This window comes from Lipophrys pholis (assembly GCF_963383615.2).
Source record: "Lipophrys pholis genome assembly, chromosome: 5".
Classification (NCBI taxonomy): domain Eukaryota; kingdom Metazoa; phylum Chordata; class Actinopteri; order Blenniiformes; family Blenniidae; genus Lipophrys; species Lipophrys pholis.
This window is the reverse complement of record NC_137628.1, coordinates 5,923,063-5,946,411: the sequence shown is the minus strand read 5'-3', so window position 1 is coordinate 5,946,411 and position 23,349 is coordinate 5,923,063. Positions and strand designations below refer to the sequence as shown.

The following is a 23,349-nucleotide window of genomic DNA, read 5'->3' as shown; positions in this document are numbered from 1 at the left end:
TGTGTGTCAGCTATTTGCGAAAGGTCTCAGACACAGTAAAGATTAATTAAACTAACCACAATAAAGATTTTGTGAATGCCTCGTATGCACAGTGTGCTCTGGACTCGTTGAAGACAAACTATAAAATGATAACTAAAGCGTATGAGTGTTGGATATAGATGTCTAAGCCTAGTTCTTATGTTGCGTTTACGTGTGTCTCTGCCCCTCATGGTTCCTTGTATTTCTGGTATTAGATTCATTATTTATGGTTTTGTTTTCCATATCCTTGTTTCCTATCGTGTTTAATCATGGTTCTGTTTCCACAGGTTTGTTGTCTTTGCTCCAGCTCAGGGGTCTACAAGACATCTGAAACAGGCAGGACAGGGAGTTTCCATCGAGGCTTTTACGTTGCTTGTCTGCTGTTGGTCATGTGCCCTCTCACTCCTCATCTCTTGGGTCTTGTGCCTCACTCTGATGACTCCTTCAGTGTTTCACCTGTGACTAGTCAAGGCCTCCCTGTTGTGTACTATGAGCTATCAGTCCATCCTTTGTGTCTTTGTTTTTTTTAGTACTTCATTGTTTTTGCCCCTGGTGTGGTTGCCCCTCATCCATGTATAAGCATTAAAGAGCCTGTATAAATAAATGAGAATGGCTTACAGTTTCCATACATGCCCCCATTATAGCCCCCATCTCGATCACAGAAAAACCTTTGAATAGTTGTTGGCAGTGATTTTATCACACTGTTTGAATTTTCATCATATCCATGCATTCTCTTAATTTGACAAATAAAGTGTTGGTGTGATCCAAATAATGTGTCTCACATATTTTTGTTCAGGGGCCACATTCAGCCTAGTTTCATCTTGAATTGGCCGGACCAATAAAATAGGTGCCATAGTAACCGTTAAATTTAAACTTTAAAGTTTTTCTTTGTTGTGGCGCAGAGTATACGTGATCAAAATGTCTATATTTTCACAAAAACGAAACAATTACAACCGAATTATTGCAATCTCTACATAACACCAATCTCAATGAAAAATTCTAGTGCAGATTACAGTGTTTATCTTAAAAAAACATCTAGTGTAGCTGTTGCATTACGTATGTTTTTACAAACTCACGCGGGCAGCATGGCTTTGAGGCTAATGCTGTGAGGTCACTACCTGTCATGGCAGCGTCACAGATGTCTCAGCTCTGATCTCAGTGTCTCGTTATGTCAGCTACTTTTAGGAAATCTGTTTAAAATCAAAATCTAAATTGTTTTAGAAATTTGCTAGATGATTTGGGCGGGCCTGAATGGAGCCTCTTGCTCCAGTTTTGGCTCACGGGCCTTATGTTTGACACCCCTGCTCTAGACCAGCATTTAAATAGTGATCTATCATCTATGATTCAATAAACTGAGATAATTCTAGATGCATGTTTTATGTGTGGTTCCGAAAAGAATTGGCATGACTTGTAGCATGCAGGATCTGAATGAAGTGTGTGATTTTGTGGGTGCAGGGCGACTTGTGTCTGTTGTTTATTTCCTGGCTCTGCGAGGCTTCACGTGACCCTGCAGGAGTCGGTGCGTGCGTCTCTGAGCAGCAGCACCCTGGAAGCAGCAGCAGCAGCAGCAGAAGAAGAAAACTCCACTTCTAAAGCTGTAAACGGGTCAAATTCATAAATTTTTCAGAGGGACAGGCTTGTCACAATCCAGGATGTTTTCACTGGGGGAGACGATGGATTTTCTGATAGGAAACCCGTTTTCCACGCCCGTCGGTCAAAGAATCGGTAAGCAACAGTTTCTCTCTGAAATGCAAATAAGTTGAGCTCCTTTGGCTTAAACGTCTAAACTTACATCTCAGAATTGTTCCTGTTTCACGAATTTGAAGTTATTTGTCTTTTTTGCTTTGATTGTTTTTTTCTGAAATGCATGATAAATAAACTTATAAACAAAGTCGTTCGGTGGAGGAGGCGGGACTTATGCGCTTTGATCTCTCATCTGATTGGTCACTTTGGTCGAGTGACAGCTTCATCTGCCAATCGAGGGGCTGCTTAGTGTTTCCTCTCACTTCCTCAATGGCTGATGTGTTTCATCTGGTTACAAATTCACACTTTGTGTATAACTGTGACTTTTCATGTTCAGCGGGGCTCTGTCGAGCTGCACAGCTCGGAAAACAGAGGAAGGTTCACTTTAACCGCGGCAGGAACCTTGTCAATGTCAAACCAATGAAAATAGTTGGCCACAAACATCCAGATGTGCTGCAGACACCTGAAGACTTCAGAGGAAAGTCATGTTACACAGCCATCTCAACCCTTCCTTCCTCTTATCTCCACTCACTTTCTCACACAGCCATGTCGGCTCCTTCAGAGGCGAACCAGAACAGAAGCAGCTGACAGTCACATGAAGTGGAGGCAGCCGTAAGGAGGGGAAGGCAGGGTGAAAGGGATTGGGAGAGCAGAGACTGAGGGTGTGCACAAGTGTGGAAAGGAATGAGGGAGATTTAGAGACTTATGTGCAACCGCTGAAGGGGAGGTGAAAAAAAAGAGTGCTTCAAAGTTTGTTACGAACATACATCTGAGGGGTTTTGATTAACTTTCTAAACAACCCCAACTCTTTTTCTCATAGAATCTGGATTTTGTTGTCGTTTTTAAACAGCAATAAAAGTGAGCTTTTGATGTGAATAAGAGCACCTTTCATTCACCAAGTCCAGCCTCGTATAAAATCATAAACCAAACGGTATTAACAGAGGCCAAAGCATAAAAACTGGATTAACTGATAGCATTTAGACATAACCAAAACTAATCAAGATTAATACAGACGATAACATCAAAAATAAGAATAAATCATTAAAAAGATCTTCTGTTAACAGATGACATCAGAACCCTTCAGTCTTAATACGACTCACTCTGAATTATGAGTAAATAAAAACTTAAGCTTTAGGTGTAGTTCAGCGACATTTCTAAACTTTAAAGTCGGTCTCAGTGTTGTCCATTATGTGTCAAGTCTTCTTGCAAATCGGTGTAAAACTGAACAACACACACATTTCTCCACTTATAGTTAAAAAATAAAATTCTAAATGTGCTTTAATACCTCTTAAATATTTCTTCTATAATAATGGTTACTACTGTCCTACATTACAATTTGCTCTTTAAAATGAATACAAATAGTATGAGGTTATAATGTTTTTGGGTGAATGCTGAAAATAACTTCTATGCCATAAACTAGTTTTGTCTGCACATCAAGCCTGATTTTGTCATATTTAAGGGAAATGCATCAACAGGTGCTCTATAGTAAGTTCGCTTCTGCTGGAGTTTTCTCCTTGTTGAAAATTAGTCTATCAACTATACTTATAAATTGGAGTTTGCTGATAAATTATCCATGAAAAGCGGGAACAGAAACATAACCTAGACAGGGAAACTGATATTTCAGTTTTCATCTATAAATATGTGATTGTTTCTATTCCTGCTTCTTTTATAATCTTTATTGAAAAAAGTGTGGAGTTTTTAATCAGCTGAAAGAGCTGGACAGTAACCTGTCTATTATATCAACAGGGAATCAGATTGTCCCACGCAGGCAGAGGTAAAACATTAGAACAGGCAAACTCCACATAAAAAAAGGAAATGTAAAATAATGTCAAAAGGTGTATGTTCGCTTCTAGCAGTACCACATTTGTGCTTTAGTTGGCGGTAATGAGTCACTATAACATTCAGTGTGACAATTAAAAAAAACCAACCAAAAAAACCATTTCAAACCTTTTATTTATGTAAAAAACAAACAATACAATTACAAACTCTTGCAGAGGAAAACAACATTCAGTGTGACGATGCAAGTTGTTTTTTTCTTTTGTGTTCTATTGTGTTCTATTCCATACTCTCCCTGTCCTATCCCATGTACTTCTCCCCCCAACCGGTCAAGGCGGATGGCCGCCCTTCCAGAGTCTAGGGTCCGCCCCACGGTTTCTTCCTGAAGAGGGAGTTTTTCCTGGCCACTGTTGCTTGTTACATCTGCTTGCTTTGGAAGGGTTTAGTTGGGTTCTGTTGTTCTCTATCATTGTAAGAGCGCTTTGAGATGTTTGTTGATGTGATTTAGCGCTTTACAAATAAAATTGAATTGAATTGAATGAAAGCTTACAATGAAGCTCGAGTGAGTTGCAGCATCCCCATGTGGTCCAAAAGGGTATTACAAGCAGCAATACTTCGTTCGATTCTCAGAGGATGACCTTCGTCGACTCAAACTTCTGCCTTGATTGATGTTTTCTTTAATTCTACCGACTATTTAATACTTCTTTTGAACATTTACAAGTAAAAATAGAATACATTTGAGTTTTAATGACAGACATCTCTAAAATTGAACTCAAAGTAATAATTAAACGCTATCATCATACAATATATATGTCTTGTATTTACATGTTACTGTGTCTGTATTAAGTCTTTATCTCACCAGGTTATCTCTTTCTGTTGACAGAGCGAGCAACGTGTGGCACTCTCCAGTCGGAGGACTGGGGACTCAACATGGAGATATGTGATATTATCAACGAGACAGACGAGGGGTAAAGAATGGCTTATACTGGGTTTATTGTTATTTGATTATCCCTTTTGTGTCTCGGTACGGACCATACGAATGCAGAAAGAGGATATAGTCATTTGTTTTGGTACCATTTCTAAATCCTCAAACAGTTATTATACTGTGTCATATGTAGATGAAGATGAGTGGATTGTTTCCCTCTCCAGGCCCAGAGATGCAGTCAAGGCTATTAAGAAGAGAGTCGTCGGAAACAAGAACTTCAGGGAGATAATGTTGGCTCTCACTGTGAGTAATTGTGCATTTTGCGGGGTAGTCCTCATTCTCGATGGCCTCAGGCAATTCCAGGGCGTAATTACGTGACTCATCTCAGTCTTTAAGTAAACATTCAAAGTCTTTGTGTTTGTGTGGCTGATATGAGAGTAAAAATGTCATTTCGATGTAGCCTAAGTCTTTTTTTTTTTGTGATGTTTGGTCACGTAGGTGCTGGAGGCCTGCGTGAAGAACTGTGGCCATCGTTTCCACGTCTTGGTGGCATCGCAGGAATTTGTTGAAGGAGTGTTGGTTCGATCAATTCTTCCTAAGTACAACCCGCCTACAGCCCTCCACGACCGGGTGCTCAGCCTCATACAGGTGCGACTTTGTAGGAGAAGTAACCATTTATTCTGAACATCCATAAAAATTATTTCCAAAGACGAAAAGAAAACATACAATGGGGCTATTAACACAATACATAAAGGTTTTAGGTCTTTTAAACCCATACAAAATAGAAATTTGATTATATAGCATCAGTTTTAATGTTAATACTTAATTCAAACCATAAACAAAATGAAAATATACATCTGAATGTGTATTGTTGAAAGCAGCTTTATGTGGAACTACGAGGAGTCAAATCACAATCACCTGCTCTAAGCGAAGAGGAAACTGTTTTAAGTAGTATTCATTATGTGGAGCTGGCTCTACTAGAATCAGTACTAGTATTAAAAACTAAAGACTAAATTCAAAGGCGATACTCAGTAAAGACATGATTCATTACACATTTCTCATAACTACAACAAAATCTTGAATGAGGGTGAAGGAAAAAGATATAATCCATCTTTTAAGGATGGAAAATTCATATATATCCATTTATTGAAATTCTTGTCTCATCGCATGCTTTATTTGCCGTGTTTGAAAAGATCTTTCAGTTCCTCAAGTCATTGAAATATCCCTCAATTATAACATTATCATTCTTTATAGTTCTTATTAAATTGCGAAATTCGTGTAAAAGATGGCGGAGATGTTGAATAGGGTTAAACTCTGACCTTCATTAGAAGCATCTAAAATCTACAAATAAAATGTTCAAGAAATGCTACGGACCGCACAGACATACAGACAAAGACAGCGAGTCACAGCAACACTGGATGGTAATCCGGGTGAGACACACGCAGGGCGGAGACGCTGCAAGCTGGAGTGAGAGGAAGTGCAAATGACACCACAGATGTGGAACGTAAACCTGAGAAAGACAAACATGGCTGCAACGTGTCGAGCTTTGACTTGACTGACACCAACATCAATGTGAAATGGAAGCAGGACGAGGCTTCACGTGAACGTGTCACGTATCACAAGACTGAAATGAATCTGATGAAAACTTGAATTGAAACCTTCAAAACAAGAAACTTCGCAGACACCAACATGACTATAACTATAACTGCATTTGATTGCATGTTTTATTAACAGGTTGAAAATTTTTATAGGTTATGTAGTAAATATTCTGATTTGTCCACCGACAAATGGACATAACATCTCATGTCTGTCTACTGTGGATTTGTTAACTTTTTATTTTTAAGCTACTGAAAGAAAAACCCTGAAACCACGAATGAATGTCAGAAGGTTGTGTTGTTGCTGGATGATCGTCAGTTAATAGTTCCCGTTTCTGTAAGCGGCTTGACCCAGTTTTCACTTTTTATTATCAGGAACTTTACAGGTGTTGGGAAATCCGTTCGCTCATAAAGTTTGCTGCAGTTGAACTCTCGTTATGTCTGTGGGTTTCCACAGCAGCGTTCTCTTTCCTGCTCTTTAACCCCTTCCCTCCCGTCATGTCATAGATTTAGCCTGCATACATACCAAATCCATAATTCTTACACCTTTAGGATATTGAATTGAATAGCTTTATTGACATTGTTTGTTGCATATCATGAAATTACAGGTGCAAGTCAGCGGTTATTTATTGATCTGGTGGCCCAAGGATCTCGAGAATATCTAGAAAACCTCAAGAGTACATAAAGTTGGAGAAATTAAAAATTAAAACGGATCAGGACTTCCTCAGTGAGACAGTCTCACCTCCAGACCGATGCATGTGTAAAAATATTACTCTGGTAAAAGAAACCTGAGTCAACTTCTTTAAGTGAAGTAAGGTTTTATTATGCACCAAAAATATAGAATTCTCTACAAATTAATATTTGCCAACTGGCTTTAATAAGTGAGTCAAACATAAATACTTGCAGAAAAGTGCTTTATGTAAAACACAATACATAAGCTTCGTTTTAGAAGTTTATTTATTTCATGTAAATGGAAGCAGGAAGTGTTGGAATTGCACCATTATAACATGATCACTGTTATAATTAATTGCCTTCTGCCGCTCCAGGCTGAATTTCTTTTCACTGTGAATGTTAATGGTGCTCATAGAGCAGGGGTGTGAAACATGAGGACAAAACCGTCCTGAGAAGAAGCTCCAATCAAAAGACAAAAGAAAACCGATGTAAAAAAAATATATATATTTATTTATTTTATTTACAAATTTTGATAAGATATCGCTGGTGCTGCCGTGAAAGCTTGCTTCCTCGTTGCTATCAAACTATCCTCAAAGGGCGAGTCTGTAAAAACATACATCATTCAACAGCTATAGGAGTTTTTGTTTTGTTTTTTGACACCTTTCACTGTATTTTGCACCAGAAGGTTTCATTAAAATGAATTTTATGTTGAGATTATAGTCATTTTCTGTAGTAATTGTTTTGTTCTGTGACGCTATTGACATTTTCCTCACATGTACTCTGCTCAACAACAAAGAAAAACGTCCAATTTAATAATGTTTATGGCACTATTTAACCGGTCCAGAACACTGGAGGTGAAACTGCCGTATGTGGCCCCTGAACAAGAATGTGTTGGACGCCTCTGATTTAGAGGTTAAAACAAATCAATTAGAAAAAAAAAAGTACGGATATTTGTCTTAAAAGTAAAAAGTCATCAGAAAAATTAAAAGTACAGATAAGTGCTGCAACAAGGTATGAAAATGCAGCCCTTCCCATGTCTGCTAATCAGGAGCAGGCGCTTTTACTCGCCTTGTTCAAGCAAGCAGTGATGTATATTTTTTAAATTCATCTCATGTTTCTTTTTTTGTTTCCCCTCTCCAGTCGTGGGCCGATGCATTTCGCAGCTCTCCCTCCCTGTCGGGCGTCGTCCACGTGTACGACGACCTGCGGAAGCGAGGTCTGGAGTTCCCCATGACCGACCTGGACGCTCTGTCGCCGATCCACACGCCAAACAGAGTGAGACCTATTTTTGTGTTCTAAATGGAATATAAACAACATTTTGGATGTTGAAATGGAGAAAGTTTTAGCTTTTTTAGGAAAATATTCGCTCATTTTGAATCTGACGGTAGCAACACATCTCAAAGTATTTGGAACAGAGGAAACGAAAGGCTACTGGAGTAATTGGCACAAATTGAAAAGAACTGAAAGAGCATTTGGCATTTAATTAGTTGAGTTTGCAGAAGTCAGTTCCTGGTGATAAAAGGAACATGCCGAACCCACTTCATGTCGATTCTATACATCCTATTATACTTTAAATGCATCTCGAGGTGTTGAGTGCGTGCATATTTTTTAATTTTCATCAAATTCTTTGATGTGAAACTCTTTTAAGCTGCATTTATGGGAGGATAGATGCCATTCCAGCTTTTCTTGCATTGGGGTTTTTATATTTGTAATGTACTGTACAGAGTATCCCAGAGAACGGGACTCCTGAGTCGCCCGCCGCCCCGCCGCCCACTCAGCAGTCAGAGCCACCGGCTCCCTCCAGCGCTCCCAGTCACAGTACACAACCTCCAGTCCGGCACAGCGAAGGGCCGGCGTCGCTTTCTGCAGCACAGGTATCTTTGCATAAAACCGCTTTCGCTCAGTGAAAACGTTTCCCAGCTGATGCTGAAATAATTCCAATTACATTCGGTCTCATTCAGCATTGTGCAGCAGCATAATTAGTACTTTTTTTTTTTTTTTTCTTCTCACAGCCACATAAAACTGCAGGCACCACATTTCTGCACATTAATGACAGTGTTTGTTGTTTAAATAAGGCTTAGTGTCGCAATCAGCTTATCATTTATCAGCTGATCTTGATAGATCTAATTAAACTCTTGGCTCACAAACATGGCAACTGCTTTGTGCCACAGATACCCCCCCCCCCCCGGGTGCTCATTGCTAAGAGAAGAAAAAAAGCCGAGTAAAAGTAGATTCAGACAAATCTGCAGCAGACTGGAAAAGGCTTGAATTGAATTGATCCTTATGCAAGAAGTTCACATGCAAACAGATTTCACATAAATGTTTTTAAGTAGTTTTGTACGAGGGCTGCTGTTATTCACATCCACAGGTATGTAGTTATTGTTATTGTTGATACATTCTCAGTTTCAAAACACAATATAAATCACAGATCATTGTTCTGTCCTTTTAAAATATTGTTTTATTTTAATTTGTAAAGCCTGATAACATTGTTGATTTAAATGTGTTATTGATGCTTTTGAATAAACATTAATATAAACCTTTCAGCAGATTTTGTGGTTCCTCTTGCCTCAATATAATAGTAATATTAGCTGCATTATGGGCATTGGTATCGCCACAATTGCTATATAATCAGGACTGACAGGGCGTGTCTGTATATTTCTGTGCTGCAGAATTGACCAGCTCTTTTCTTTTAACGACAGGAACAGAAGCTGCGAGGTGAGCTGGCCCTGGTGAGGGGAAATCTCACCGTCATGTCTGAAATGCTAAACGAACTCATTCCTGGACAGAGCAAGCCAGACGATGCCGACCTGCTGCAGGTGTGTTTATTTCGTCTGAATCCAAGAGACGGTGATTCTTCACATTCACACTCCCACACCACAAAATGATGATGATGATGATGATGATGATGATGATGATGATGACAAGACTAGACGAGACCAGATAAGACCAAACTAGTCCAGGTTCGCCTAAAAACGCTTGAAAATACTAAATGAAACTAGACGTCAGCTGTGTGTTTTATGTGCGTCTTTTGGTCGGATGTTAAAACTGCATATATTCCTTTTTTTTTTTTTTTTTTTTTTTTTTTATAAAAAGAGAAAAGAAAACAGCCTTGGTCCAGACCAGGAAACCACATCTCCGTCTGAACACGGCCGGACAAAAATGTACAGAAACACACAAAACAAAATAACACAGAATCCATGTACATATGAGAAACCAGAGATCTAATTCAACGTCACTTATCTAGATATTTACATTTTAATTGCTTCTGCTCCAACATCAAAACCACGGCCCCCATCTAAGATAGTAGATATACTGTATATTTGAAACAGGAAGAATTGGTCTCCATCGCTCTCTCTCCTTTGGTCCAAGCAGCAGCTGTTCACTACGTGTAAGAGCATGCAGACTCGAGTGGTGGAGCTCATCCCTCAGCTGCAGGACGAAGGGATGATTGAAGAGCTGCTTGTGATCAACGACGACCTCAACAACACCTTCATCCGCTATGAGAGGTCTGCCGCAGCCCGACCTTTTGGGACGGATCACATTGTTGCGTGCAAATCTTCTGAACACTGTCGTCTCACTGTCTCAGGTTTGATCGGCTGAACAAGGCTCAGGCGGCGACGGCGACGGCGCAGGTATAGTGACGTCGGCGAAAGTGTTTTATTAGCATTCGAGCGGCAAGCGTGAGATGACGCAGCTGTTGAAGTGTGACACACTCTGCGCCCTGCACAGAGCTGCACGCCGAGCCCGAGCGTCGTCAACCCCGACGCCGAGCCTGCAGCCGTCACGCAACCGCAACCTGCCGTCATCACGACAACCAGCCAACCAACAGTTCAGCGGCAGTCAGCAGCAAAACACAGTGAGTCAAGCAGTGTGAGGCTCGTTGCAACACAAAGTCCTCGTGTGTGTATCTTTGGTAACCGACATCATGTTTTTTGTTGGTGGTTTTTTTTTTTTTATGATGGGAGAAAAACAGGATGTTGTAACCCAACATCACATATTGAGACATTTCTAAAGCACATGATGAGCTGCATCAATGAATCACATTATTTTGTGAGGAATACAGTATGTTTTTACCCTCCAGTTCACTGTTTCTTTCACCACAATTTGAATAAAGGACATCCAGTCAACCACTGTGAATGAAATGTGAACCTGTGCTCTGCAGAAGAGGAGGAGGAGTTCGACATGTTTGCCCAAACCAGAAGCAGCTCGCTGGCCGATCAGAGGAAAAGGTGAGAGGTGATGAGAGGTGACAGGAAAAAGTGTATTCTCGTTTGGTATTCACAGTGTCTTAGTGGACTTAATGTAGTTTTACTGTAAAAGTCATAGAAATTCCTTTAGGTCCCAGAAGTCGACCTCTATAGACATGTTTTCTGCAGGCGCTTTAAATCGTGAAATATTGAGAATCCGGTTTATAATGTAAATAATGAGCTGTCACATCATGACGACCCGCCTGGTATTGATGGCAGTCCCTTAGTGCAAACTGGTGTCCAGGAGCGGCAAGAGTTTACTAGCACCATGACGCCAGTTCACCTCTATTCCTTCCTTCAGTCACTTTTGATGGATACTGAACTCTGTGGACTGGAAACATGCCACAAGTTGCAATTTTGATCAAGTCACGAAACCTTAGAGTTACCAAGTGCTCATTTGCTGCCTTCATATCCCACTGGCTCACAAGTGGCAGGATAAAGTGACAGCTGGTGTTGTTCATTCGCTGGTCGTAGTGTCATTTCTGATTGGTGCATGGCTTTAGATCCTAAATTTGAACCAGATTAGAACATTGGAACCATAATACTTTCCTGTTTAACACATAATTTAAAGTTCTGAGTCGTCAGAATAAGCTCTCCCGTCTTTGTAAACAGGATTTTCAACAGCAGTCCATCATGTAAGTGTGTTATTTGGACATTTCTAAATACTTAACGGTGAACAATTCAGAGAAGTATTTTAATCCTCGTCCATTATCCAAAACCAGGTCCTTCCGTTGCACTTTAGCAGCAGTTACATGTGTACATAAACCATTACTGAGTCAATTACACACATGACTAACTGTAATGTGGCCTGCATTATGCCCAGTTTTTGATTTTATTTTTTGGTGTGTGTGTGTGTGTGTGTGTGTGTGTGTGTGTGTGTGTGTGTGTGTGTGTAGCGTCAGGTACGAAGACCCCGGCGCGGTGGAGGGTCTCGCAGGAGCTCTGGACACGAGGCTGCAGGTCACAGGCGGGGTGTGTACACCAAAACAGCACACATATTGATTTAACGAAAAACTCTTAATGCACAACAGATAAAAACAAATAGTCGTTCCATGGGTTGATGTTTCTTTTTCTTAGATGCCACCAGCGGAAAAAAACTCCCTGCAGAACGATATTGACAAGTGGTTATCCTCTGATGTGGTAAGAAAAACCTGACATGCTTCAATGTTTTCAAAAAAAACCCTGATGTTTGTGATTTGTCACAGAATCTTGACTGCTTGTGTTTGAAACAGGCGGGCGAGCAGTCATCCGTGTGCGAGGGCGTGTCCAGTGAAGGTTTGTTGTTTCAAAAAGTCGCTCCGCTCCTCTGCTGTGCATGATTCTTTTATTGATACTGTCCTTCTCAGAGTTTGACAGATTCCTGGAGGACCGGGCCAAGTCCACAGACTACAGCAGCCAGACTATTCGAGACGTGCCGCCTTCCACCTCCAGACCGCCGCTGCCGCTGCCGCCGCCGCCGCAGTCCAGCCGGCAAGCGGACACGTCGCATGACCAGCTGTTTTCACTTTGAGGAGGACTGAACAGACCAGCAACATGAAAAACCAACAAGATCACACTCTCATTGTGCCAAGTCAGGTTTTAATTCCAATTATACAAACACGATTTAAAACCTGACACTACAGAACGCCTGCCCAATCAACAGATTTTTACCGATGCTGTATTTTTGTTAATTCTGCCGTTTGTGTTTCCTTTCTGTAAACAACTTTATGGGACTGTATTTAAGATGTGTTGATGGAGGCAAGAAGCTGATTGAAGCTTAAACTATGAAGAGCGGATATTATGTAGAAGAATATATGGGGAATCGTTCCCCAAACTGATTTTATCTTTTGAAATGTTTTTCTGACATGAATGACTTTTGTCTTTCATCATTGTGTTTGAAGTTGTACCACCACGTATCCACTGAATATTTGGAATTGGAGAAAATGTTGTGAAAAGTAGTGGAATTATTTCCAGCAGTACATTTTGACATCATTATATCAAAACTACAACTAACCTGTAGTGGCAGATGTCCAAAGCTCAGAAATGAATGAACAATCATAAAAAAAACATTTTAAAAACACTCCACTTGTGAAACACAAAGAGGCCCTGCTTGAAACTGAGTCTGAGAAGAGGATTTTGGAATTTCAGCCGCAGAAGAACAAAAACACAGACCTCATAATTTCAATACGAGACAAAATTGACTCGTATTGTGCGGCTCTAAAATCATGAAAATACATTTAAGCAGCAAATACAGCAGTGTTTTTTGTTTTTTTTTACAACCGGTCACACAATTATCTGTATCAGTTGGAGACGCAGTTACTGAGCGAGCAGCAGTGAGACAGCAGCTCGGTGGCTCTTTCACCTTTTCACCAATCTCATTTTCCTACTGGTCATCAATTATTTGTCCAATGTCTGATCGCACAGCATAACTGCATATTAATCAACATATGGAGCGTTTACATCTTTTACTGAACACTTTGCATTAACTTATGTTGTGCAAATAACATAAGGAAAACTACCCTCGAGATAATTAAATCAAGGCTGACTCGATGGAAATGTGTCCCTCATTGGAAAGGGTTAGGACCCCCTGTACTGGTTACAGCTAAAAATAGTGTTATCATAAACAATATTTTGCCAAACGCTGATTAGAGGATGTTTTTCCTCTTTATCTATGGCACATGCTCCAGTTATATCAATCCATTTACTGGACATTGCCACAAAGATATTCTGGTAAGCGACACCCTGCAGAACCAAAGCTGCTGTGGAAGACGTCAAAACATCAGAACCTTGAGAAAGAGGTGGGAACTCAGGTGGGATCAAGTTTAACGATAAGCCACTAGATTCGGCATGTTTATGTTTGAGAGCTCAAGGATGTCTGCTCGTGAGTCAGAAGCTCCCAGATGAGACGTGAAAGCCTGGAACTGGAGACCGGAGAGGCCATTTTTTCACTCGTCTGAGCAAGAGACCAGACCTGAAGAACATGAGCAGATCGTTTCATTTTGGTGTCTTTCTCTGCTGGACTTCCGTCACCCTTTGTCACACATCTCTGGCCTTAAACTCCAACACATCAAGCTATCGCCAGTTTGGGAATGACACTGATCGTGTTCACGAGAAGGAGGTCGCAGACTGGGAGCCGTCATTCGTCCAGCTGAGAAACAGTCTGCCGCAATACCTGCAGCCGATTCGTCCCTACGCCCTGCGGACGGATGCAGAAGATTACCACGACATGCCCAAACCCAGACATCACTGTCGCTCCCGTCTCCTGCGTCTCCTGGGATCCTCTTTCGACCCGTTCTGGATGTCCATAGACGAGCCGCCCGAGGCCTCGGGAGGACGACAACCTCTGCCGCTTCATAACAAACACAACAACAGCACGGCTTTTCACGCGGGGGTGCGAGAGGCTGCAGAAACCATTCGGCAGAAGCTGGAAAAGGAAGCCGAAGAGGTGGACCTCGGCTCTCTGCCTTCCGATGTCGCTCGTGCCGTCAGAAGCTGGTTGGTGTGGGCGGCTGCTTGCGATTTACACCAGCAGTGGGTCGACCTGGGAGCAGCTTTCTGGCCACGCTGGCTGCGGCAGACAGACTGTGGAGGATCGGACGGAGGTCAGAGGTGCTCCTTTCCTCATGGCATGGAGTGTGTGCGAGCTCACGCAACACACATAAAGATCCTGGCCTGGCACTGTGTGGAAGTCCGTGATGAAGGAGATGGTTCCGGAGGGATCAGGGGGGAAAGGTCAGACTTTGGGACTGAAGCAGAAACTATTCAAAAGTGTTTGTGGAGGAAAGTCTCTTATCCGGTGGTCACTGCATGTCGGTGTTCATGTGAATGAAAGTCTTCAAAACCTTCAAACTGTGGATAGACGTACTTTATCAACGTTCTTCAGGATTAGTTGACTGAGAGAAATCTGATTCAAGCCTCATCCAATCACTCAATCAGACACAACTTCTCCCTCTTTGTTTCTCACTTACAGTTATTATAATGCGAGTCTTCTTTAAAGATTCTTTCAGCATTCAAACCTTGTCGTTACAAACTTTCAAATTTCCAATTAAATGTCTAACTTGTCATTTCTCAGTTTATTCCGTCGTTATATTCTGGTGATTCACACCAGCCTTGTCGAAAGATTTAAGCTTTTGTTGTTGTCTTGGTTTTATTTTGACTGGCAGTGCAGCTTTACCTCAGGGTTTTACACCCTCATGACTCAAACGGCTTCATCACTTCACTGTTCAAGTAATAATAAAAACGTTTATTTCTCAAAATGTCTTCTTTTATTCCCAATATTGTATAGTAATGCACAACCATAAGTCGCAGGAGCAGATCGCTTTTCTTATTCTTACATGCCTGATCAAGGCTTTCAAAGAACTAACAGATACACAAGGTCAGGAGTTTCACACCAACAGATCGTCTATTCGTAAGCTTACAAAAGCCTCCGGACATAAATTCTGTTTTAGGATAAATGGTAAAGAAATCTTTTTCAATAAAAAGCTCCAGATGGGAATTTTGAGTTGTTTTGTTTTGAATTTTTAGACAGATAGATAGATGGATAGATAGATAGATGGATAGATAGATGGATAGATAGATAGAAAGCTACTTTGGCCAAACAAATAGTAATTTGAGGCCACAATTTAAAGCCATCTGCCCGTCATCTATACTGTTTTTGTCTATTCTAGGCTTCTGGATACATTATCACACAAAGAAAGCTTTTAGCGTTTGTATTGGCGTCAGAAGTAAAACTATCCACCATATGCTTTCTGCTCCTCCTTCTGGTCTTTATGATGAATTAATTCTTCACTCATGGTTGATTTGGTCAGAACAGTGGGATTCAGCACTCCTGTGAAAGGACTGAGTCAGATCTGTTGCCCTGGGAGGCCCAGAACAACCACATCTTGTTGAAATTTGCCCTTTTGAGTCATGTGATAGTGTTGTCTGGAAATACTTGATTGAGGAGGTCGGGGGATAGTTAGCCAGCTTGAAATGATTACAAATCTATAGAAAGAAAAGATGGGGAAAAAAAGTTTCAATTATAAAATTTTATTTTGAATGATGAATTCCACCTTTTAAAGAAAATGTATAATCAAACCCCATTCTTTAATCTAACAATTCTGACTTTTTTTCTTCACAAATCTGTCTATTTCATCCTATTTTCCTATGTCTATTTTTAACTATTTAATGAACAATAAACAAAATACAATGAAACACGTAAATACAAAAACCTTGCAGAGGGAAAATAGTTATCAGTTTCCTGAACTTTTGGAGAAATTGGCCATTTAATACATTTTGAGCATGCGTTTTCCAATGTGGGCCGGGTTATTGACTCCAGAAGGTTTTAATAACCTTTCATCTGTAATAATCATGACAGAATTTTGACTTAAGGACACTCTTAACAAACTTGTTAGCACATTTTCCTTTCATTTAAATAACAAGCTTTGGCAACACCGCTTTGGTGTTTACATACATTATACGACTTTTGTTTAGCTGAATCAATTGGAAAGGAATCGTTCTGCATATTTTGTTGAATTCTTGAAGACCACAGGTAATATTATATTTGTCAGGGAAAGTGGAATGGTCTATTATATCACCATTACCATCTAATAAATCTGTAACAAACAAAATGTCCTCGTCCAAACTCGTCACTCTTAAAAAAGGATTTCCTGTTGGATATCATCACTCTGTTGTTCCATAAAATTGAACAATGAAGGGAAAAGTTATGAGAAAAAAACGTTTTCCAGAATTGTAGAATCTGTCTATGAAGATTAAACAGTTTGATGGGCTTACTGCGTTTCTGTGTTTATGCCATATACGTCCTGTATAAAGGGCACGTGAATTTTGTTGGTGTCGACAGATAAATGGTGGCAATCCTTGTTTTTTTTCTTTGTTTTTCTTTCTTCAATACAAAATACAAACTCTTGCAGTGGACTATAAACAAACCTATCGCAAGGAGGCGCCAAATGTATTAAAACAGCAATAGTATACATATTAAATTAGATTAAATTAAATGCAAATACAGTTATTCGGGCATGGAGAATGCATAATTTAGAAATTTGGTGGGTGGTGATCCGTGCAGTTTTACAGTCTTTTAATGTTATTAGGGAGCTGTAATACATTGTAAATGTGTCGCTCCTTGAACGCAGATCGGTACCTCTCGGAGTTTGAGACAATCTGATCATTGTCAAAACACCGAGGTGTATTGAACGCATCAGTGCAAAGAAATCCGAGGTTCCATGAACGTAGCAGGCGGACGTTTACTGTACACAGACAAGATGGCAGCTTCAGTAGAAGACGAGTTTGAAGACGCTCCCGACGTGGAGCCGCTAGAACCAACTCTGAAGAACATCATCGAGCAGAAATCTCTCAAATGGATATTTGTGGGTGGAAAAGGCGGCGTCGGTAAAACGACATGCAGGTAAATTGGATTTAAAGGCCTGATGCTGTCTCGGATCGCGTTGCAAGCTGACAGCGGCTATGGTTAGCTATTACTGCTAAAATGACGCGGCCTGTCAAAAGCAAAGAAAAATAATAGAAATATGTATATATGTTCTACTCGTATCATAAATACCGGTTTTTGGTTATTGGCGCACTGGATTTAGTTTTTATTTTGCTAAGCTTAAGGTGCCAGCCGGTTGGATGCTGTCAAGCACAGTCACTAGCTAACGCTAGCGCGTGTTTTGGATCAACCGGTTCCCCTGTTAACTGGTGACTGACTTCCTTTAGTCGTTGCAACTAGGAACAGCGGAGGTTAAAATAAGGCTCATAATAGGTACGACACTCTGAAACTTTATTTTAATTGCAGTTTAACAGCGTTCGCAATGACAGCTACGGATTTCTGTTGGGTTTTTAATATCTGATGTTTCGAGCATCAGCGACAGACCCTATAGGAAGTTCGTCACCACTTAACAGGGGCACCAGATATTCCGTAACTCCGGTTGACACATGGAGTCGTTCCTCTCAGCTGGTTTGAGTTTCATGGTGAATAAAAACACACAGCCCTCTTGTTTTAACATCTCCTCCCCTCATCTTCCTTCATTTAACTCTCCACAGTGTGTTGTGTAAGAAGCTCGAGTTAATACAGGAGACGGTAGACAGCCAAAGCTCTTTTACCTTTAAGGTTTTTTGCGGGTTTTTTTAACAGTATACGTCACTTAAAAACAACAACAATAATCAACACGTTTGCTTTATTAATGCTTATAATAAAAAACAACCTTTGAGGATTTTTTGGATCAGGTGTAAATATTCTGCTGAATGTGACACAATTATTTACTATCAGAATGGAGATTAATCACGAGATTTTTGTTTATGATTTTTGTTTATGATTCACCTTTTAAGCGGTTTATATATATATATTCGTGATTGTTGAAAACAATTAAAAAAAATATCCCTCATAATAAGTTAAACTAAGGATGAACTACAAAATCTAAAATTTAATTGTAAATGTAAGTCGCAGTTTGGTGTGAAATGAATGGTACTTGACACGAAAATATTTTCACACCCATTTAACACTTCTGTACAATACATTTACTGTATAAAATCTGCAACACACACAACAACCAGAGTTTTTATGATTGTTCAGCTTCTTGAATAAATGATCATTTGTATTTTGAGAACCAATTTTCTTTTTTCGAGGATGCATTTAGGTATTTTCCACTCCACATCTTTGATTTGTCATTCTAACAAAATCACAGGCGTTGTCAATAACATTAAAGCTGAGGCAGTTTGAGAGAGGAATGCAGATAAATGAGCAGCTCTCTGACCGTTTGATCACTTTTTATGAATATGCAATGGCTGTATAGTTGAAACCAATGATGTACCATGTAAGAGTAGACCAATGAGACAAAATATAACTTTTACTAATTAGCAAGAAAAGTGAAAATATATATTAGAGGTGATATATATATATATATATATATATATTTTTTTTTTTAAAGGTTTCATGATGCATCACCTGGTTTAGGTTCTAAGTTGGTAGCAGCCAATGGTTCATTCTACATGTTCTGTCCACCTGTGTTGTTGATGTAAATGTGCTGATGATGTTGGCTGTTGTACAAACCTTCTTTTTTTTCTTCTTCTCTCAGCTGCAGTTTGGCCGTCCAGCTGGCCGGGAGCCGAGAGAGCGTTCTCATCATCTCCACAGATCCCGCACACAACATCTCCGACGCCTTCGACCAGAAGTTCTCCAAGGTGCCCACGAAGGTCAAAGGTTACGACAACCTCTTTGCGATGGTACGTTGCAGCTCAATGACGCCGCTTCCTGATGCGCCGTCGCAGTCATTTCAGTTCAGAAACGGCTTAAGAGAACACACTAACCTACAAATAAAGACAATTCCAGAGGTTTATTCCTAGATTTTGGAGCAACTTGGAAAAACTAGACAAACAAAGATGTTTATTTTTAGTCCTTTTGGAAAGTAATGATGAAGCCATGAGGATGATCCCGGTGTTGGTCGCATGGGTGCTGCTGTGTAACAAACTGAATGTCCAGAGGACCTGGAAACTTTCCCCCGGCCGACGAGTTTCTGTGGTCTGATGTGTGCAGGAGATCGATCCGAGCCTGGGCGTGGCCGAGCTGCCCGACGAGTTCTTTGAGGAGGACAACATGCTCAGCATGGGCAAAAAGATGATGCAGGAGGCCATGAGCGCGTTCCCCGGCATCGACGAGGCCATGAGCTACGCAGAGGTCATGAGGTGAAACACTAATAGTCTTGACCAACTTTTCTCTATTGAGTCATGATTTCGAACTCGTGTGTTGTTTCTACCTCTTTTAAACTCCTCTTCTGTTCACACAACACCGTTTTCAGGTGAAAACCTAAACATTTTGTTGTGTTTTGTTCCTCTTTACACGACAATATTGTTTGGAAAACACTTTTTGAGAATGAAAATCAGTGGGTGTGACGGTGCTGCTCCTCGTGTTTTTGACAGCCGTCGTAAAAAGGTTCTTCTGCACATGTGCGAGTTTAATGGTAACATCTCTGACCTGTGTTGTTTACGACTGTTTTTCCTGGCGTGCAGGTTAGTGAAAGGAATGAACTTCTCTGTGGTGGTGTTCGACACCGCTCCGACCGGACACACACTGCGACTCCTCAACTTTCCCACCATAGTAGAACGAGGTCTGGGCCGCCTCATGCAGATCAAGAACCAGATCAGCCCGTTCATCTCTCAGGTGAGGAGGAAGAGCGGCAGGTCTGGTCCCTGACTCCTTTTCACCCACGCCGATGAAGCTTGAATGGAACTTTTTTGCTTTTGTTGTTTCTCAGATGTGTAACATGCTCGGTTTAGGCGACATGAACGCCGACCAACTGGCCTCCAAGCTGGAGGAAACCCTGCCAGTCATCCGCTCAGTCAGCGAGCAGTTCAAAGATCCTGTAAGTAGTTTGAGTTTTTTCTCCACAGTTTGGGTCCGCTCTAGTTCTTCATTTATCCAGCTCTGAATGTTTAAATGAACCTCTTGAGATTATTGCGGAAGTGTAAATTCCCTCGTTTCGACCTGCCGAGCACCGAACAAGAAGGCCTTGATACGCGAATTTGCTTTGACCCGGTTCAGTTAAAGAGTGACCGGACTGCAGACCGAGAACAGGATGCGACCGACTCCAAAGTGCAGTTTATTGTAATCGAAGCGCATAAATAATGATTTTTACTCTTTATATTCATTCATCAGTCTGTCAGCGAGTTCTGAGAGAGCAAACATCCCACCACAAACGTCCAGCTTGTGTTCGGTTTACATCTTTGATGATTTGACTTTATTAAAAGAAAAAAGAATGGTTTTTTTTAAGTGCAAAGTGACTTTTTTTACCCTTTGCGGTAGAAATGTGTTGGAAGCCACCAAACATCCGCCGTCTATAGCAAGACGAACAAAGCTTATTTTCATAGGTGTAAAACCATTAACACACACTTTGCCAATAAAGGCGTTTATTAGTCTCCGCGGTCGTTCTTCCAAGACGCGTCGTCCCGGTCGGGTGACACTTGCTGCTCTCTCTGGAGCCTCGGGCCGTGGCTCCGTCCTCCGCTGTGGACGCTCGATAGTGATGATCGTAAAAACTGCAAGCGGCTCGAGTAGCAGTTGTGTCGGTCCGTGCTGAAGATTATGTAAAGTCAGTTTGCATCACTCTGATCCTTTGAGCGCGTCTCCACGTGCACAATGTGATTGAAGCTCCGAATGCAGTTTTGTAGAGATTAAATTTATCTGGAATTTCCGGATCCAGGAAGTGTTTTCACAAATTTTGGAAAAAATTGGACAATTAGAAGCCCTTTTTTTTTTTTTTTTTTACTCTAGAGAAAACAGTTTTTGTATTAAAAGTGTCTTGCTCTCGTCACCTCCGCCCATCAGGACCAAACGACCTTCATCTGCGTGTGCATCGCCGAGTTCCTGTCGCTCTACGAGACGGAGCGGCTGATCCAGGAACTGGCAAAGTGCCGCATCGACACGCACAACATCATCGTCAACCAGCTGGTGTTCCCCGACGGAGACCGGCCGTGCAAGATGTGTGAAGCCCGCCACAAAATCCAGTCCAAGTATTTAGATCAGGTACGGGCAAAAGACTTGACCTCCGCCTCCGATTCATGGAAAGGAAAGAGTTCTTCCCATTCACTTGTCTTTTCCCCTTCAGATGGAGGACCTCTATGAAGATTTCCACATAGTCAAGTTACCTCTGCTGCCACATGAAGTTCGAGGCGCTGACAAGGTCAACACGTTCTCTAAGCAACTTCTGGAACCCTACAAACCCCCAAACAAGTGATCCTCCTCCCCCCGGGCCTCCTCTGCAGTCTGAACTCGCCTCCCGCCTCCCTCCAACCTCAAACCCTCCTCAGCAGCAGCAGCCTCCAGACGAGCCGCTCAGCGCTCCGCTCATGGAAGGGGAGCCGATGGCGCGCCTCTCACTTCACCTTCTCCTGTCCTCCTATCCTCTGTGGCAGTGGTTCTATTTCCTACTTGAAGCATTTAACACCGTCATGTCTGTTCCCTCCTCGGACTCTCAACTTCACGCATTCTGTAGACGCATCGAGCATCCATCCAAATTCCTCCAGATTCAGGGTGAGACGGCAGGGCAGTGAAAGTACAACTAACTAATGTGGCCTGTGGTCTTTAATAATGTTTTGTTCTTTAGACCAAGAGCGTCTGTGTTCTCGCAAATAAAGAGAAGTGAAATGTGTTTTTCTTCACATGCCGAGGTTTAAAGTGCAGATTGGAACCGGGAGCTTTCTGTCCTCATGTGGCTTCGTTGTTTAAACTTCCGAGGCTGAATCCTCACTACAAGTTCCCATGCAGTGCTCGTCAGACGCTCCGCTCTGGGGTACCGAGGACTGTATGGGAACATCTGGAAGACATCGGCAGCCTTATTTAGTTAGAGCATTGTTCATTAAAATGTGCTGAATGTGCTAGATCAAATGAATGGTGAGCATCTTTGCCCTCGTGATTGAATACCGATTGGCTTCACTGATGCTTCCTTAATGGAAAGATACATAGATGACACGTTAATACCCCCCCCCCCCCCCCCATCCCAGCATTTCCCCTCTCTATCACTGAATGCTTTCCAGTCAGTAAGCCTCTGTTTTCTAGAGATTTTCTTTAAATTATATTACGAGTGTTAATTAAAACAATCTTGACTCTGACGTAAGTCTTCTTTGGTCATTTCTTTCTATCTAAATGCTTCGTATAAAGCAGAATGGGGAAGGAACGCTGCAGTTCACTTCTCTCTGAAGACGGTCTCAGAACAGTCAAGATGCAGAAATTGCTATTTTACTCAAATTATCCACCGTCCTGAAGAGATAATTCCTTACGTAAAAGATGAGCTCTTAGTTGTGTGATTTGTTGTTGAAAACACTAAAATCTTGAATTGTGCCGAAAAGATTCATTAGAAAAGCTCTAAAACCAAAAGTGGGGTATTACACACGAGCTGAAAATTCTCCGTTTTTAAATTGTACACATCAAAATATTAGACGTTTTAATCTGGGGCATGATTATCGCGATGAACATTAAACTTTTAAAAACTTGACAAAATCTGCAATTTTCCCAAACATATTCTATCTGTGTCAATGAGTTGAATCATGCACTTTTATGTCATTTGGTAAAGGTTATATAGGAATATGTGCACGTGATTAACTCAGAAGGACCTTTTCTTATTGGGAAAACATCTTCATATGCATATCAACTGAAGGAACGTCATAACTTGAAATTGTACCTGTAGCGTCTTAAAAACCAACTGTGCTTTAGTGTAAAAGAAAAAAAAAAAGACTCATGTCGTCTCATCTCGGTCTAAATATTCAAACTACAATCAAATTGACTTAAACACAATAATATAAAGAACAAAAAATTATACATTAATTAAACTTCCAACACCGTGTTTGTCTTTGTTCTAAGGTTAAAAAAAAAAAAAGATGACATAAGATCCAGTTTCCTGCGCTGTAAGAT

At 41.0% G+C, this 23,349-nt stretch overlaps 3 protein-coding genes across 3 annotated transcripts; all 3 read left to right on the top strand.

Moving 5' to 3' along the window:
• The first annotated feature begins 1,473 nt into the window (after window positions 1-1,473).
• Window positions 1,474-13,828, top strand: LOC308110081 (target of Myb1 membrane trafficking protein). The gene is made up of 15 exons (XM_080464146.1): window positions 1,474-1,743; window positions 4,421-4,505; window positions 4,687-4,765; window positions 4,961-5,110; window positions 7,870-8,004; window positions 8,454-8,603; window positions 9,429-9,545; window positions 10,102-10,235; window positions 10,316-10,361; window positions 10,459-10,585; window positions 10,892-10,958; window positions 11,873-11,948; window positions 12,054-12,116; window positions 12,209-12,251; window positions 12,323-13,828. The coding sequence occupies exons 1-15, from the start codon at window positions 1,671-1,673 to the stop codon at window positions 12,484-12,486; spliced, it is 1,509 nt and encodes a 502-aa protein (XP_080320272.1). The 5' UTR covers window positions 1,474-1,670; the 3' UTR covers window positions 12,487-13,828.
• A 107-nt stretch (window positions 13,829-13,935) lies between these two features.
• On the top strand, window positions 13,936-14,784 carry LOC308110082 (noggin-3-like; the record flags this gene model as incomplete). Its single annotated transcript, XM_080464147.1, has 1 exon — window positions 13,936-14,784. The coding sequence occupies one exon, from the start codon at window positions 13,936-13,938 to the stop codon at window positions 14,782-14,784; it is 849 nt and encodes a 282-aa protein (XP_080320273.1).
• A 2,408-nt stretch (window positions 14,785-17,192) lies between these two features.
• get3 (guided entry of tail-anchored proteins factor 3, ATPase) lies at window positions 17,193-23,301 on the top strand. The gene is made up of 7 exons (XM_080464761.1): window positions 17,193-17,355; window positions 19,022-19,169; window positions 19,480-19,628; window positions 19,953-20,103; window positions 20,198-20,305; window positions 21,268-21,465; window positions 21,548-23,301. Exons 1-7 carry the CDS (start codon window positions 17,213-17,215, stop codon window positions 21,674-21,676), a joined length of 1,026 nt encoding a protein of 341 aa, XP_080320887.1. The 5' UTR covers window positions 17,193-17,212; the 3' UTR covers window positions 21,677-23,301.
• The last annotated feature ends 48 nt before the right edge of the window (window positions 23,302-23,349 follow it).